Source organism: Hevea brasiliensis, chromosome 14 (assembly GCF_030052815.1).
Source record: "Hevea brasiliensis isolate MT/VB/25A 57/8 chromosome 14, ASM3005281v1, whole genome shotgun sequence".
In the NCBI taxonomy this organism is placed as follows: domain Eukaryota; kingdom Viridiplantae; phylum Streptophyta; class Magnoliopsida; order Malpighiales; family Euphorbiaceae; genus Hevea; species Hevea brasiliensis.
The window spans coordinates 75,267,597-75,282,907 of record NC_079506.1 but is presented as its reverse complement, the minus strand read 5'-3'; the positions used below and the strand labels follow the sequence as shown (position 1 = coordinate 75,282,907).

At 34.7% G+C, this 15,311-nt stretch overlaps 2 protein-coding genes across 2 annotated transcripts; both read right to left on the bottom strand.

Moving 5' to 3' along the window:
- Positions 1 to 4,812: 4,812 nt before the first annotated feature.
- On the bottom strand, positions 4,813 to 6,470 carry LOC131173195 (uncharacterized). Its single transcript, XM_058135151.1, has 3 exons — positions 6,400 to 6,470; positions 5,836 to 6,266; positions 4,813 to 5,550 (listed from the first exon to the last, which is right to left on the bottom strand). Exons 2-3 carry the CDS (start codon positions 6,202 to 6,204, stop codon positions 4,942 to 4,944), a joined length of 978 nt encoding a protein of 325 aa, XP_057991134.1. The 5' UTR covers positions 6,205 to 6,266; positions 6,400 to 6,470; the 3' UTR covers positions 4,813 to 4,941.
- On the bottom strand, positions 6,442 to 8,312 carry LOC131172991 (uncharacterized). The gene is made up of 5 exons (XM_058134630.1): positions 7,955 to 8,312; positions 7,299 to 7,787; positions 7,043 to 7,192; positions 6,520 to 6,767; positions 6,442 to 6,447 (listed from the first exon to the last, which is right to left on the bottom strand). Exons 1-5 carry the CDS (start codon positions 8,310 to 8,312, stop codon positions 6,442 to 6,444), a joined length of 1,251 nt encoding a protein of 416 aa, XP_057990613.1.
- Positions 8,313 to 15,311: the final 6,999 nt, after the last annotated feature.

The window sequence follows — 15,311 nt, the reverse complement described above, 5'->3', positions numbered from 1 at the left end:
GGATTTTATTAGCAATAGCTGCATACTATGATTATGAGATTTGACAGATGGATGTCAAAACAGCTTTTCTCAATGGATACATTGAAGAAAACATTTTCATGGAACAACCTAGGGGATTTGAATCCCAAGATGGTTCCAAGGTATGCAAGCTAAAGCGATCCATTTATGGGTTGAAACAAGCTTCGAGGAGTTGGAACATCCGTTTTGATGAAGCCATTAAATCCTTTGGTTTTATCAAAAATGAGGATGAGCCATGTGTATATAAGAAGGTTAGTGACAGTGCTATCACTTTCCTTGTCTTATATGTGGATGATATACTGTTGATGGGTAATGAGACAGGTATGTTGACAACTATAAAGGTATAGTTGTCAAATACATTCTCCATGAAAGACTTAGGGGAGGCAACCTATATTCTTGGAATTCACATCTATAGAGATAGAGCGAAAAGAATAATTGGTTTATCCCAAAGTCTATACTTGGAAAAGGTGTTAAAGAGGTTTAACATGCTTGATTCCAAGAGAGGATTGTTACCAGTGAGACATGGTATCCATCTTTCTAAAGAGATGTCTCCAAAGACACCCGAAGAAAGAGATAAGATGGCCAGGATTCCATATGCTTTAGCTATTGGAAGTTTAATGTATGCAATGTTGTGTACTAGGCCGGATATCGCATATGCTGTTAGTTTGACTAGCAGGTATCAATCCAATCCAGGTTTGGAACACTGGATAGCTGTGAAGAATATTCTTAAGTACTTGAGAAGAACTAAGGATTTATTCTTGATTTATGGAGGTGGAGACTTGCAATTGGATGGTTATACTGATTCTGATTTCCAATCAGATATCGATGATAGAAAGTCTACCTCTGGATATGTGTTCATTTGTAATGGAGGTGCAGTCAGTTGGAAGAGTTCCAAGCGAGCACGCATTGCAGATTCCACTACAGAGGTCGAGTATATTCTTTGCATCGAATCTGCAAAGGAAGCTGTTTGGATAAAGAAGTTCGTGACAGAACTTACAGTAGTTCCTTCCATTGAGTCAGCAGTTCCACTACACTGTGACAATAATGGAGCAGTCATACAGGCTAAGGAACCAAGGTCTCACCAAAATCCAAACACATAGAAAGGCACTACCATATTATCAGGGATATAGTTGGGCAAGGCGATATAGCCATGCAGAAAATATAACATCAGCTAAAAAACCAGCTGATCCATTCACTAAGCCTTCGTCACAAGCTCAGTTAGACTGAAATCTTGAGAAGATGGGTCTAAAATATTGTAATGAATGGCTCTAGTGCTAGTGGGAGATTGTTAGTAGTATGCCCTAGAGCATATCATTTAGTATGTATCTTGTACATAATTTTATTAATAAAAGGCATTTCCACTTTTCCGTTTACATAATATATTTATGTGTAATAGAAAAGGTCCATTGATATTTTGTTAGAAATATTATTCTTAAGTTGTTAAGAATATGAGTGACAATATTTCTAGCACAAAGTATCATAAATAGATTCACAATCGAGGATACTTCATAATAAGGACATGACTTATCCAGAAAGATTGTATTCATATTTGTTCCCAAGTTATTTATATGAGATATAAATAAGATGGAATGGTGAGTCTCATGCCATATAACAAACATGATAGGCACTTATAAATGATAAGTAGGCCGAACCAGTGACACTTATGACAAGCACATGGAGTTTACTCTTGTCAATGTTTTGTCATAAATTATATCAGTGCATATAATCTTTAGACCTGAGATAGCACAGTTATCTTGTTTATAGGTAGTTTGAGTTTGATACTGCTTTCATACTTGTACTGTGTATGGGTATATGGGCATGTGTTGGCTCCTACTAGTTATATATGGAGGTAGGTGTTGATCAAGATGGAATCTGTTCCTCTAAGTAAATAGAGATAAAATCCTATGTTCATTTAATTGTTCTTGATGTTTCAAGTTCTGGCAGACAGATAGATTTATTCAGAAAAGAGTTTCTGATGAGAAAAATCTTTTTAATCAAGAACTGAAATTAAAAGAGAACATAATATTCATAGCAAATGGAGTTTGACATAAACCATGACTCCAGCTTGAGTTGGGATTTTGTAACAGAGAGATTCTAGTGCATGGTAATATATGATTTTAGGTTCATTTAAGGTAAACCTTATTACTAATTGGGTGGCCATGACATGCTATGCTAGGTGTTAACCATGGTCTATGAGGTTCATAAAATGATTTAGAGAAATCATTTATGGTAAGAAAGAGTTCTGATGATATTAAGAGTTGATATCATGTCTCATTGCCAATTAGTGATGAGTCTAGTAAGTCACACACATACACAAGTTATCACCTATTTAAATATGATTTAATTAATTAATTAAAGAGTTTAATTGATTAATTAAATAGGTTTGGTTTGCAATTAAATTGCAAAGTCCCTAGCATGAGTTGAAACCAAATCTAAATTATTGGATGTGTAGTATAAATTAAATTTATATTTAAAGTGTTTAAATATGAATTTAATTGATGAGAAATTAATTAATAGAGATTAATTAATTAATTTATATTTGATATAAATTAATTAGAAGAAAAAATAATTATTTTGGATTAAGAACTCAAAATTAAGACACAGGGGCATTTTGGTTATTTCACAGTGTGACACGTGGCACCATGCGATGGTGACACATGGGATTACACATAAGCTTGCCAAATGTTTTTTAATCATGTAAGATGATTAAAATCAAGATTAAATATAGGTTTGACACTTGGCACAATGTGATTAGGTCACTTAAACCTAGAGCTAATCAAAGGGTGACATGTGGCAAGGGTTTAATGTGTTAACCTAGCTATTTAAGTGTTGTTATGAGAAAATAAAATACAACCAGCAGCCACACTCCTTTGTCACGCCATTTTGCAGCCTTCCCTCTATTCTTCTTCATCTCTCATCAATTCAAAGAGATTAGCCATCAATCTCTTGAATTAAGAACACTAGAAATTGTTTCTAGTGTCCTGTTTACATCTCTAATCTCTTAAAAGGCAGAACTTGAATTTCTAATTAATAGAAAAAGCTTTAGAAGCTGTTCAAGGGCTGCCATAGGTGTTCTTGGTGTGGACAAGCTAGAGGGACAATATCTGGTGTCCTGAAGACGAATCTCAAAGGCGCAGATACGCTGCAGTACATCAAGAGGTTAGTGTAATCGTTCTTGATTTAATCTAGGGTTCTAAAATTAATCTGATTAATTTTAAAATCTTAAATGGCAAATACATATCCAAAAACATATTAAAAGAGTTTTAATATGTTGTTTATCATTGAAATCAAATAGATAAAAATAAATCTTGCATAGTGCATGTGACCCTAGGTGAAAATTTTTGAATTCAATGGTATAAATTTGTGTTTTTCACGCTTCCGTTCCTACAGATAGAATATCATGAGACACAAAACAAGACTTAGCATACAAATCATAAAGTTGATATCCCTCAACCCCAACTGGATAGCCCAAGTCGTAGTGTCAGGTCAGCCAATGGAATTGGGTCATGACACTTACATTCTTTCTTAACCGCTTTCAAATGACCTTTAATAAAGCAGAGTGGAGTCCTTAGCACTTGGAAAGGAACTTTGAAATGAATAGTAATATACCATGTAATAGATTTTGATATTATGTTAGTTGTGGACATGTAAGAATTTGGAGATAGTATACTATGCTATGCCTATAGATGTAATTGTTGAGTTTGCGTCTTTGTGAGATAAATGATATCATGCTATGATAGTAATTCTATGATTGAACTTGAGTATGGATAATCACCAATGTTTATGTTAATGTTGACTTCTGTAGTAAATGACACAGGTTTATGTATGAAAAATGTTTTAAATGGTCGTCATTACAATGTATGCAAGTTTAATTGAATAATTGCCAATCATGGAAATATTTAATTATGTAAAGTGAGCCTGCTAGAGTTTATTATTATAATTTCACGCTTGCTACGGGTTCCAATGGCTAAGCTGATTCGATTCTTAGCATCAGTAGCAGCTCCCCATGTTGGGTTGTTATAATGGGTGTTACAGTAGGAAAGCCATCCACCTCACTGCCTTCTTTTAGCTTGATCTCTTTCCTTTGGCGATGGTTACCGGAGTTCTTTGGCTTAAAAGACTCCTCTCCTCATAAGCTTCGACTCAAGACCGACCTTGCAAGAAGAAGTTTTTTAACCAAGCTCTTAAACTTTTGGACCTTTAGACCTTTGCAATGATATTCCAGCCAATGGCTAAACCTATCCAAAGTTTAAGGCTGCCAACATGCTTTACTCATCGATAGCTTCAATTTGAGACTAGTCGAGAAAGTTTGTCACCAAAAAATCTTCAAATCGATGATTGCACAAGTAGAATGCTTGGTGCACGTGCAACAATACAATACAATTTATTGTATTTCCCCCTTTCGGTAATATGGAAGTCTACCATGCTTCAGTGGATGGCAAACAATACAATACAAGAGATATATTATACTTGTTCCAATGTCAGCAAATGAAGAATAGTTATCACATAAGAGCTATGTGAAATTGATAATCATTCAAGTTCCATGCTATGCATTTGCTAAAATGTGATATTTTGGGTCGATAAATACTCACTGTGGGGAATATTCACACATAATATATTGCAAATATAGTGAATTACAATAATCCATTAAGTGGGGGACCCCACTCTTACACAGTCTAGTAATGATCAAATTAACACAAATATATTAGTTCAAATCACACCTTAAGAGCTATTCACTTTCCAAAGCAATGTGACAAAATATATTTTTATTTGAACAATTATTATGGTCACAAAGTACAACGTTGCAGTGGTACTAGGATGAAGTGAAGTGAGAGAGAGAGAGAGATTTCAATAGTGAAAGCCATTACTGCTTTCTTAACCCACAAAAAGTTGAAGAGGGTATCACTTCATTGTGTGGTATGCTCAGTACCAATACCTCATGCTTTTATCAAAGATGCCTGGTCCGTACGTGGATACAAATATCTCAACAAGAAGAGGAAATTGCAGCAGTATGAAAAGGGTGATAGGAATACTAGCTAAAAAAGTGATTGGAATTACAAGTTTTAGCTCTCCCTGAAACATTATTATAAGAGTAGCACAAAATGCTACCATCATGGTTGCAATTGAAATGAAAAGGGTAGAAAGACCAATAATTAACTTAGTGGGCAAGGACTTGAGGAAGTCATCCTCTGCATACCGAGACGTCAGGATTCCTAAGAACATCAATACTGATGTTGAGGAAGCAAAGAGTGAAATTGCATCGGATATTATAAAAGTCACAAATGATTTTCTATGTAAGAATATTGGAGAGCCGGTATCTTGAAAGTTACCACCAGGAACAGTGAATGCTGCAGTAAACATTATAGTAATGATAAGAGCGCCTACAACTGTGCAAGATGTTGCTGTCTCCTTCATCCATTTCTCTCCATCACTCACTAACTGCTTGTGTTGATTAGAAAATTTTTGCTTAGGTGTTTCAAAGAGCAAGTTGACATTTTCTTGAAATGAAGGATCCACAATACTTTCCACTTCCTGCATGAAAATCATTGAGGCATGAATATGAGTGAATTGTTTTCAAAATACTAAGTTGTTTGCCATCCATTAAGAAAATAAATCCCTACTAGCTAAATTAGGCATGAATTTGTGTCAAGAAAATTCCTGAAAGAATTTGTATTAGTACCAAAAAAAAGAAAATTCCTTTTGTCATTTGTTCAACTCAGATATGAAATAGAAAATGAAAAGAATAAGAAGATGATGATGATGAGCAGATGATAAGAGCATTTTCCCCCTATAATATTTAATGCAAGTAGAGATTACCTTGTACCACTGTAGCTCTCTTTGCATCTGCAAAGCTGCACCTGAAATGCTTGCAAGTCGATCAGGAGGTGCTAACTTCGCTGCAATGTGTAAAATGTTATTTTGATTATAATCAGTTAAAGAGATCAGCAAGTGCTTTCTTGTCTCAAGCGCGTATATAAGGCTAAAAATTTTTTCTTGCCGATGTTTAACAGCATACTGAAGGATGCCTCTGCGTTTGGGGTTTGAAACAGTTAAAAGACTGGGATTGGCTTTGAGCATCTCAATAACAACTTCAATGGTCCCAAATTTGATAGCTCCAAAGAATGCATCATATACTCCACTTTGCAGAAGTTTTGTGTCATCTATAGTGGATATATGTTTGCACATCCAATGTAAAAGTTCAAGAGCATAGGCGTGGGTCAACTTTGTATCATAAATCTGCTTTATTCCTACATTAATAAGTACTACTACAGGTGAAAAGCTTTAAAAACCTTTAAAAATTCAAGGAACATAAAATAAGAAAAATAAGAAAAATAAAAAAATTAAAAAAAAAAAAAGAAATGAGGGTGGAATTTAGTGTACCAAACAATTGAAGTAAATTTGAACCAAATCTTCGCAATGGACCTAGCCCTGCAAAATTAAGTCAATTTAGCTTAAACAATCCAGAATTGTAAATTATAAAAATGATCCAAGTGAAGGTACCTGGATTATCTCCCCATTATTTTCATTTTTATAAACATACAAAAAGAAAAGGGTCCAACAAACGAAGTATTTAGTTGAAGATGGCTTGGGATCATATATGATATATGTTGAGTATCTCTTTGCATAGTGTGTGTGAGAACTGAGAAGCATACTTCGTACTAACATGCTCTCAGGATGCGTGTGGCCATCTTGTGGAATCGATATTCGAACATCAGCATGCTGGGCAGCAGGTAGTTGCACCTGAATGCCTATGATGAATATAATGACCTTGTATTAAATAACACAACAGTTTCTCTTCAATCTAATTTTAATTTTAAACTGTCTTTGATACAACTCCAGTACTATTGAATTAAAGCTAATTGATACATTAATGAAATCTTTAATGTTATTGAAGATTTTAACAATATAAAGAGTTGTTAACTTCATTTCTTTCTTTTCCATGTGAACTTATTCTACTAGGAACACCATTTTTTAAGATTAAACAAAAGAAATTAAAAAAAGGGAGAGAGGAAGAGGTACTAACAAGAATAGATCCATCGTTTCCAGAAGACAAATCGGACACTACTGGGGAATAAATCACTCTGACCAGATAATTGAATCAGAGGTGTGATTCCCAGATGGCTTGATGTAGTAGCTAAGTGTGGGCATTTCTGGAGAAGATCTAGTGAAATGTCTTGTATTTGTAGCATTATCAAAGAGGAATAAGCAAAATCAGTCAAAATAAATAGATAAAATCCTTGTTTTTCAAGCTTGGAAATAACTAGTGACATCAGTCTTACCAAACATTTTACTAAAAATAGACGCATAAAGAAGCAAAGATCCATATACTCCTTTTTCTGGACGAAGCAATTCAAATGGAGTGATGGAATATAGATATCTGGCCATATCCTTATGGCGGCAGGTACATGCCACTATAACTGGGAGGCTGTGTTCTTTTCCGGGAATGCTAATCAACTCACTGCTCTTTTTAATCATGCATTCTGCAATTCTTGTGGCTCCAGTAGCAGCAGCCAGTAAAAGAGCTGTACCACCAAGGCTGTCGGTTACTTTTAACTCTTCTTCTGTCAACAACTCGACCAACTCCTCCACCATCTTCAATTTTCCGGTTGAAGTAGCAAGATGAAGTGCCGTGAAACCATTATCTATAAGCTTTTTGCATACTGCATCTGGACGATGGCGAAGGAATTCTCTCACTGCATTTAAATCACCTATCTCAATAGCGTTGCGTAGAGGACGAAATTCAACATAAACATCTCTCTCTGTCCCTGCTGCCAATGTTAATTAGTTCGTTAGCAAAAGGATTCAAGCCTAACATGATTTTCAATCTTCATCTCTAAGCTAAAGCTTTTGAGTTAAGAGATTTGTTCATAAAGCATTCAATAGAAAACAACTAGATTACCTAGAATGACTTATTGATACATAATAAAATTTTAACCTGGATTGACTGCTGCTGGCAGCTGTAATAGCACTTCCACTGGCAGTATTTGATCTCCTGGTGACTTTACCTCATGCATTGTGGCCAAAGTATCCCAACAAATCCTTGCTGAACTGATTTCCTTAATCTGGAAAAGTATATGAGGCATGCATGATATTTGAATAGCATGTAAAGCAGCAGCATTCTTCATTCTCCAAGCCTTAAATTCAGCTTCAGCCTCTTCTGGATTAGGAGCTTCAGTAGTTGCTTCAACAATGTCCCAGAGATTATTAGCCATTAAATAATTCTTCATACAAACACTCCAATTTGGATAGTTAAAGCCGTCCGCCAGAAATCCAGAAACAATATTTGTTGCCATCCTCAATATCTGTCAATTATTTGGAGTAATGACAGGAGGCTTGACAATTAAAATGATATGACTAGTGATCTTACTACGTGTACTACTCCAATAGAACGATCAATCATTTATACAAAATTTGTCGAAAGGAAACAATAACTAAAAACTCATGTACACCCCAAGCATGTTCATCCCACAATAAAGGAAACGTATATTGCCATGTTATATGCTTTCACTTTTGGGATTCTTGCATTCTGGCAATTGTAAGATAAAAATAAATAATTGAAAAAATCATGTATCATGTGGAACTGTACCAAGATAATGAACAAATTCCTTCCTTTATTCTTTCCCTTTTTATTTTTTTAATCTCCTCAAATCTAGGTTTTTATTAAAAACTCCAAAAAAGCAAAGCTTCATTTTTAAGTATCTAAAAGAGACATTTTAATAATAAAAAAATGATTGTGATTGATTTTATAGAACTTTTAGAAATAATTAAAAAAATAACTCTTGATTTTTATAATATTAAAAAAATAGTCATAGTAAAATAAAATTCCAATCAAAACACTATAAAGATATATATGTTTTACTTTTTCTTTTTCAAAAAATGGTACCCACCCCAATTTTTTTTTTTTTTTTTTTACAATACCCTCTACTCTTTGAAATTTTAATTTTAGTAGCTAATTTTATTTTCTCTTCAAACTTAGAAATAATAATTTTAATAAATTTAATATTTAAAATTTTATGAAAATAGATGAAACATTGAAGGCAAAAAAAAAAAAAAAAAAATTCCACCTAAGTAGTTTGTGCTTAGCCGGTCCCAAGCCCGGATAAAGGAGGAGGGTTACGGTAGGTGACAACTAGCGTAAAAATTTCGTCATATCTCATGATATGGATTCAAATGATATAAACGTTGGGGCGTCCTCTACTTACGTCGTGCTACATCGGAGCCCGGGTGTAGTGAGAAATATGCAAGGGAGTAGGGCGTTCATCGAAAGCGATACGCCATGCTAGTGCCTAGGTGTGGTGTTAAATGAGCAAGGGTTCCCACATCAAGGACGGGTGTGGGTAAAGAAGTTAGTCCATAGAACAGATAGTAGAATAGATAGTGGAATAGAACACAAGATAGGCATAAAGAGCAATAGAAGATATCATAGAAGGAGATCAATTAAGAAGGAACAGGATAGGAAGATAATCAGAGTTGGTACTTGGAATGTTGGATCACTTACAAGAAAATTAATGGAGCTTGTGGATACCTTGGAAAGGAGAAGGGTAAATATTGATTGCATTCAGGAGACTAAATGGGTAGGAGAGAAAAGCAAGAAAGTGTGTAGCTCAGGGTATAAACTGTGGTTTACCAGAAAGGAGAGGAACAAGAATGGAGTGAGCATAATCATAGACAGGACATTGAAAGATGCTGTAATAGCTGTGAAAAAAGTAAGAGATAGAATTATACTAGTAAAGCTAGTACTAGAAGGAGAAATAATAAATGTAGTTAGTGCTTATGCCCCACAAATAGGACTAGATAGTGAGAGTAAACAAAGATTTTGGGAAGATATGGATGATCTAATGCAAAGCATACCGAATAAAGAGAATGTTTTCATTGGTGGAGATTTGAATGGACATATAGGATGTGATAGGCAAGGTTATGAGAATGTTCATGGAGGTTTTGGTTGTCACACCCTACCCCTCTGTAAGGCATGACATGATCCCGTAGTATACCTAATGAATTACCAACTCCATCTACTAATAACCCATTAAATATACTACAAGGGATTTTAAAAACTTTTCTTACTTCTTTTACAGTGGTGAGCACTATTTACAGGTGTTAAAAACCTTTTTGAACTGAAGTGATAGAATTGACACATTTGACTTATTTGGAATTTTTGTAAAAATTTTGGCAGAGTGCCATCTGTATTTTGGATAAAACAGTTCTTCAGAAAACCTATAAAAAGCACTTCAATATATTTCCAAATCTCAACTCCAACATTTTTCTAAACTCAGATCCACAGTGATTTTTCAAAGACTGAGATAAAAGAAATACAGTACAAATTTCGCAAGACAAAATAATTCACAATTTATTTTACAACTTCAATGTACAATTTTAATTTACAACTGCTCAAAACCAAGAACAATATATACATACAGTGAACATACATTACAGTACAAAATGCAAAATATGATATACTCAATATACCCGATGATGTCTCGCTGAATGTACTAGCAGCCTAGTCTGCTGCCCTGTCCGTCTGTCTACCTGCTACAGCAATGGAAAGCTATCGCTGAGACAATGTCTCAGTGGTGCACAACATTAACCAAATACAACTTTAAATCACAATTCATAAACCATATAAATAGTGAATACGTAAAACCATAGTTAAATTCAAGACAATGAATGTCATAAGGAATTTAACACAATATCACAATAACTCTCAGTAATCAAAACATAGTTAAATTCAAAATACAATGAATGTCAATAAGAATTTAAACTTCAATTCACAAATTATCAAAACTCATAATAACACAATTTAGTCAAATAATTTAAGAATACCGTACTGCCAATTCATACACAATTTGATCAAATAACTGAACAATACAGTGTTGCCAATCGATAACACAGTTTGATCAAATTACTGAATAACACAATGTTGCCGATCAATATCACAATTTAGGCCATGACATAATTTTTCCATACATGCCGTGTTGTACACCACGACAAGGCACACTCACCCCAATAATCGAAATCAATGAGGGAGAAAGCTAGCTATATAATGAGTACTCATCCACACTCACCTCAGACTGATAAGTCAAAGAGAGAGGAACACAATCACATTCACCCCAGACTGATAAGTCAAAGAGGGAGGAATAATCACACTCACCCCACAAATGGAGGAGGAACATAGTAACAGTGTCATGCCAATTGTGCATCAAAACAATTCCAAACATTTTATTCAAATGATTCGTAAGAATCCAATAAATTTTCAAAGTTATAATTTCATTCACAAAATGGCAACACAATTCGTAATTAACTTCAATTTTCGCAAATCACACTAAATCAATTTTTTCCACAGTTTCGAACCATTTACAATGCTTTTCAAGCAATACGTATCCATCAATATCATTCAAACAATTTCTCACAGTTTCAAATCATTTACAATGCTTTTCAAGCAATAAATATCCATTTAAACACACTTCCACAATTTAAAACAATAATGTACAAATAGTCATAATTCATTTCGATTGAAAAATTCAAAAGAAAGAGTTGTTGTGCACAAACACAATTTAAAACAATACAAATAATCATAATTTATTCCAATTGAAAAATTCAAAAGAATAGTTATTGTGCACAAACCTCTGATATTTGTCTCCTGGTCTGGACTCAGTGTTTCCTTCCCTTTTCCTGAGTCTTTGCTAACTGAGAAACACAATTTGAAGTGTTTCAGTATTCATTTAAACTATTTCTAGCGATAATGTTTGATAAGTAGTTCACTGAATACCCTTATTTGCTTAATCAACCAATATATCGACCCTCAATGCGTTCTAGGTAAACTAGGTTTTAACGTTACTAATATGTCACATTCGATAGTATTTTAGGGTTGGTACGTGTTACCAAACTCATTTCCTTGTTTAGTGCATTTTAATGCAACTTGCTGGATTCCGGGATACTAGTTTGACCTAGCCGGACGACTTAGTTCCTTCGATTTTTGGGTTTCGGTCAAAACACAAACTTGTAGATCTATGTCTTATGGAACGCGGGGCAAAATATTAGGTCATTCTGAGTTAAGTAGACCAAGTTATGGTCATTATACCATTGCTGGTCAAATGGCATCAAATTAGGTCAATTTTAGGTCAATTTGGTCAACTCTGGTTCGGCCAATTTTTGGACCCGAACTTGTGCAAGCTTTTTGACTTGCTTCTGGTCATTTCTGGGCTTCGGTGTCTTCATAAGACTTGTAGGTATGGGTCTTAACTATTCATGGTTAAAATTTCAGGTCAATTGGACTTGGTTTTAGTGAGTTATGGCCTAAACACTAACTGCTGCCCAATTGGTCAGTTTTCAGGTTTCAATTGCACTTAATCCGAATTTGGTAAATTTTCAAGTTACCTTGCAAGCAGAATTTTGGTATGCTTCCTTCATGAAAGTTGGCACATTTTGTGCCTTGTTTCACCTCCAATTGGTCTCATACCAATTGGAGCCACACACTTAAAGTTATAGGCCTAAAATTCAAACTGCCTTATTGAAATTCTTGCATACACATCAAGCATCACTTTTAACACTCACCAAACTTAACCTTCAAACCAATTCTGGTTGTACCATGACCTAAACATAATTCACAACACATTATAGGTCATTTTGGCAGCTCACAATTGCATTCAATGTGCACCAACAAGTGCAGAATTTTTCAATCCAATTTACAACAATTCAATCACCCTTTTACACTCATTTACATGTCCCACTTCACACCACCATACACACATTCAAACTGCCATAACAACCAACACATTTTAACATTAATATACCATAATCCAAGCATAAATTCCAGCATTCCTCAAGAGGTATCAAACTGCCACAATGGTACACATACATTCCAAGCTTTAAATTTCATTTTACATTTACATACACCAAGTATACATCACCCAAACTATTTCCTACACAATATATATTTAATCAATCATTTAATTCACCATTTACAAGCACAAAGAAACTGCCTTCAAGGTACTTCCATGGCTGCCAAAATGACACATTCCCATTCAACATCAAACCTCAAAAATTTCTTCATAAATCAAACACCCATAACATGCTTACAAACTTTAACAAAGCAATATGCAAAAACACAAACTTACCACTTTGGAAATTCTTCAAAACTCCACAAAACTTTCCTTTCTTGTTGCCTATCTACTGCCCATGATGTGAGGATCAAAATTAATGAAGGCAAGTAAACAAAACCTAGCTTGAAAGTGGGTGTAAGAAGTCATGCAAATGGGGTGGCCATGGAAGGACTTTAGGGGTTCTTCATTACGGCAATGGATGAATAATTGAGGAAGATGAAGTTTTAGTGGAAGTAATCTGCCCACTTAATCAATATTTTAATTCCCATAGTGCTCCACTCATGCATTTTTATTCATATTATATGTTTAAGTGTTAATTACCCCATTTACCCTCCATTTTTTGTTATTTACATTAGGTACCACTAAATTAATTTTTCATTATATTTTTCAAGTGTAATATTATTTATTTTTAATGGACATTTAGGTCAAAAGACAATTCGGGATGTCAAATGACCACAATGCCCCTGTTCGGGTTACATTCCTGATTTTTCAGTAACACCGGGTTTTGTCTGTTTTTCGATTTCTCACTTTTCTTTGTACTAATTATTTAATTTTTCTTTGATATTTCTAATGATATTTATACTTCAATTGATGTCTCTTTAAATTCAAAAAATATTTTCCAGGGTTCCCCGCAATCCAAGGCTAGTCAACGGTCCACGCCGTGACTTCCCGCTGCGGTCACCCATCGCTAGGGTTCCCGGCTCACTTAACTTGGTTACATTTCTTTGCTATTATTTTTCCTTTATTTTTTTTATATTTTCTCTTCTTGTATTTCATTATTTTATGTCTCCTCACTCATAACGAAATGTAGTTCTAGGCATCCTAGCTGTCCGGACAACACTGATCACCGGAACAGTAGAACGCACTACCGAACTTAGGGGTGTTACATTGGTAACCGAAATGAGGAGGGAAAAAACATCCTGGATTTTGCTATAGCATACGACCTAATACTAGCAAATACCTACTTTATAAAAAGAGAATCACATTTAGTGACTTTCAAAAGTGAGCAACATAGAAGTCAAATTGACTTTCTCTTAATAAGGAAGACAAATAGAGCGCTATGCAAGGATTGTAAGGTAATTCCGGGAGAGGCTTTAACAAGTCAGTATCGATTAGTGGTTTTGGATGTTAAGTTTAAGAATAATTCAAGTAAGATTAGAATAAATAGTATAGCTCAAACGAAGTGGTGGGAGTTCAAAGGAGTAAAGCAAGTGAAGTTCCAAAATGAGCTTCTTGAGTCCGAAACATGGAAGCTGGATGTGGATGCCAATGGTATGTCTATACATATGGCATTAAAGATTAGAGAAGCAGCCAGAAAAGTACTTAGCGAGTCTAGAGGACATGGACCACCCTCAAAAGGGAGATGGTCGTGGAATGAGGAAGTACAAAAGGTGGTGGAATGAGGAAGTACAAAAGGCAGTGAAGAAAAAGAGAGAATTGTATAAGAAATTACCTAAGTGTGATAATAATGAGGTATATGAACAATACAAGATAGTAAAGAAAGAGGCAAAAAAGATAGTTAGTCAAGCAAGAGCGTAGGCCTTTGAAAAGTTATATGAGAAACTTGAAACTAAAGAAGGGGAGAAAGATATTTATAGATTAGTAAGGAGGAGAGAAAAGAAATGTCAAGATCTCAATCAAGTTAGGTACATTAAGGATAAAGAAGGAAAAGTGCCGGTGAAAGATGAGGACATTAAAGAAAGATGAGGAAATTATTTTGATGATCTCTTTAATGATAGTCAAAGTGGTAATAGCGGGAATATAGACTATATAGCAATAAAAAAGAATGTGAATTATACTAGAAGGATTAGATCTTTAGAAGTAAAGGAAGCACTTAAGAGAATGAAAGTAGGTAAAGCTTGTGGACCTGATGGAATACCAATTGAAGTGTGGAAGTATTTGGGAGATGTGAGAGTGGCATGGTTAACTAAATTATTTAATAAGATTTTAAACTCAAAGAAAACGCCTGATGAATGGAGGAGGAGTATTTTAGTACCTATTTTTAAAAATAAGGGAGATATACAGAGTTGCTCAAACTATAAGGGAATTAAACTCATGAGCCATACTATGAAATTGTGGGAGAGAGTTGTGCAACATAGACTACGTCAGGACACTTCTATCTCTCCCAATCAGTTTGGCTTCATGCCCGGTCGTTCAACTATGGAAGCGATCTTTCTCATTAGAAGCTTGATG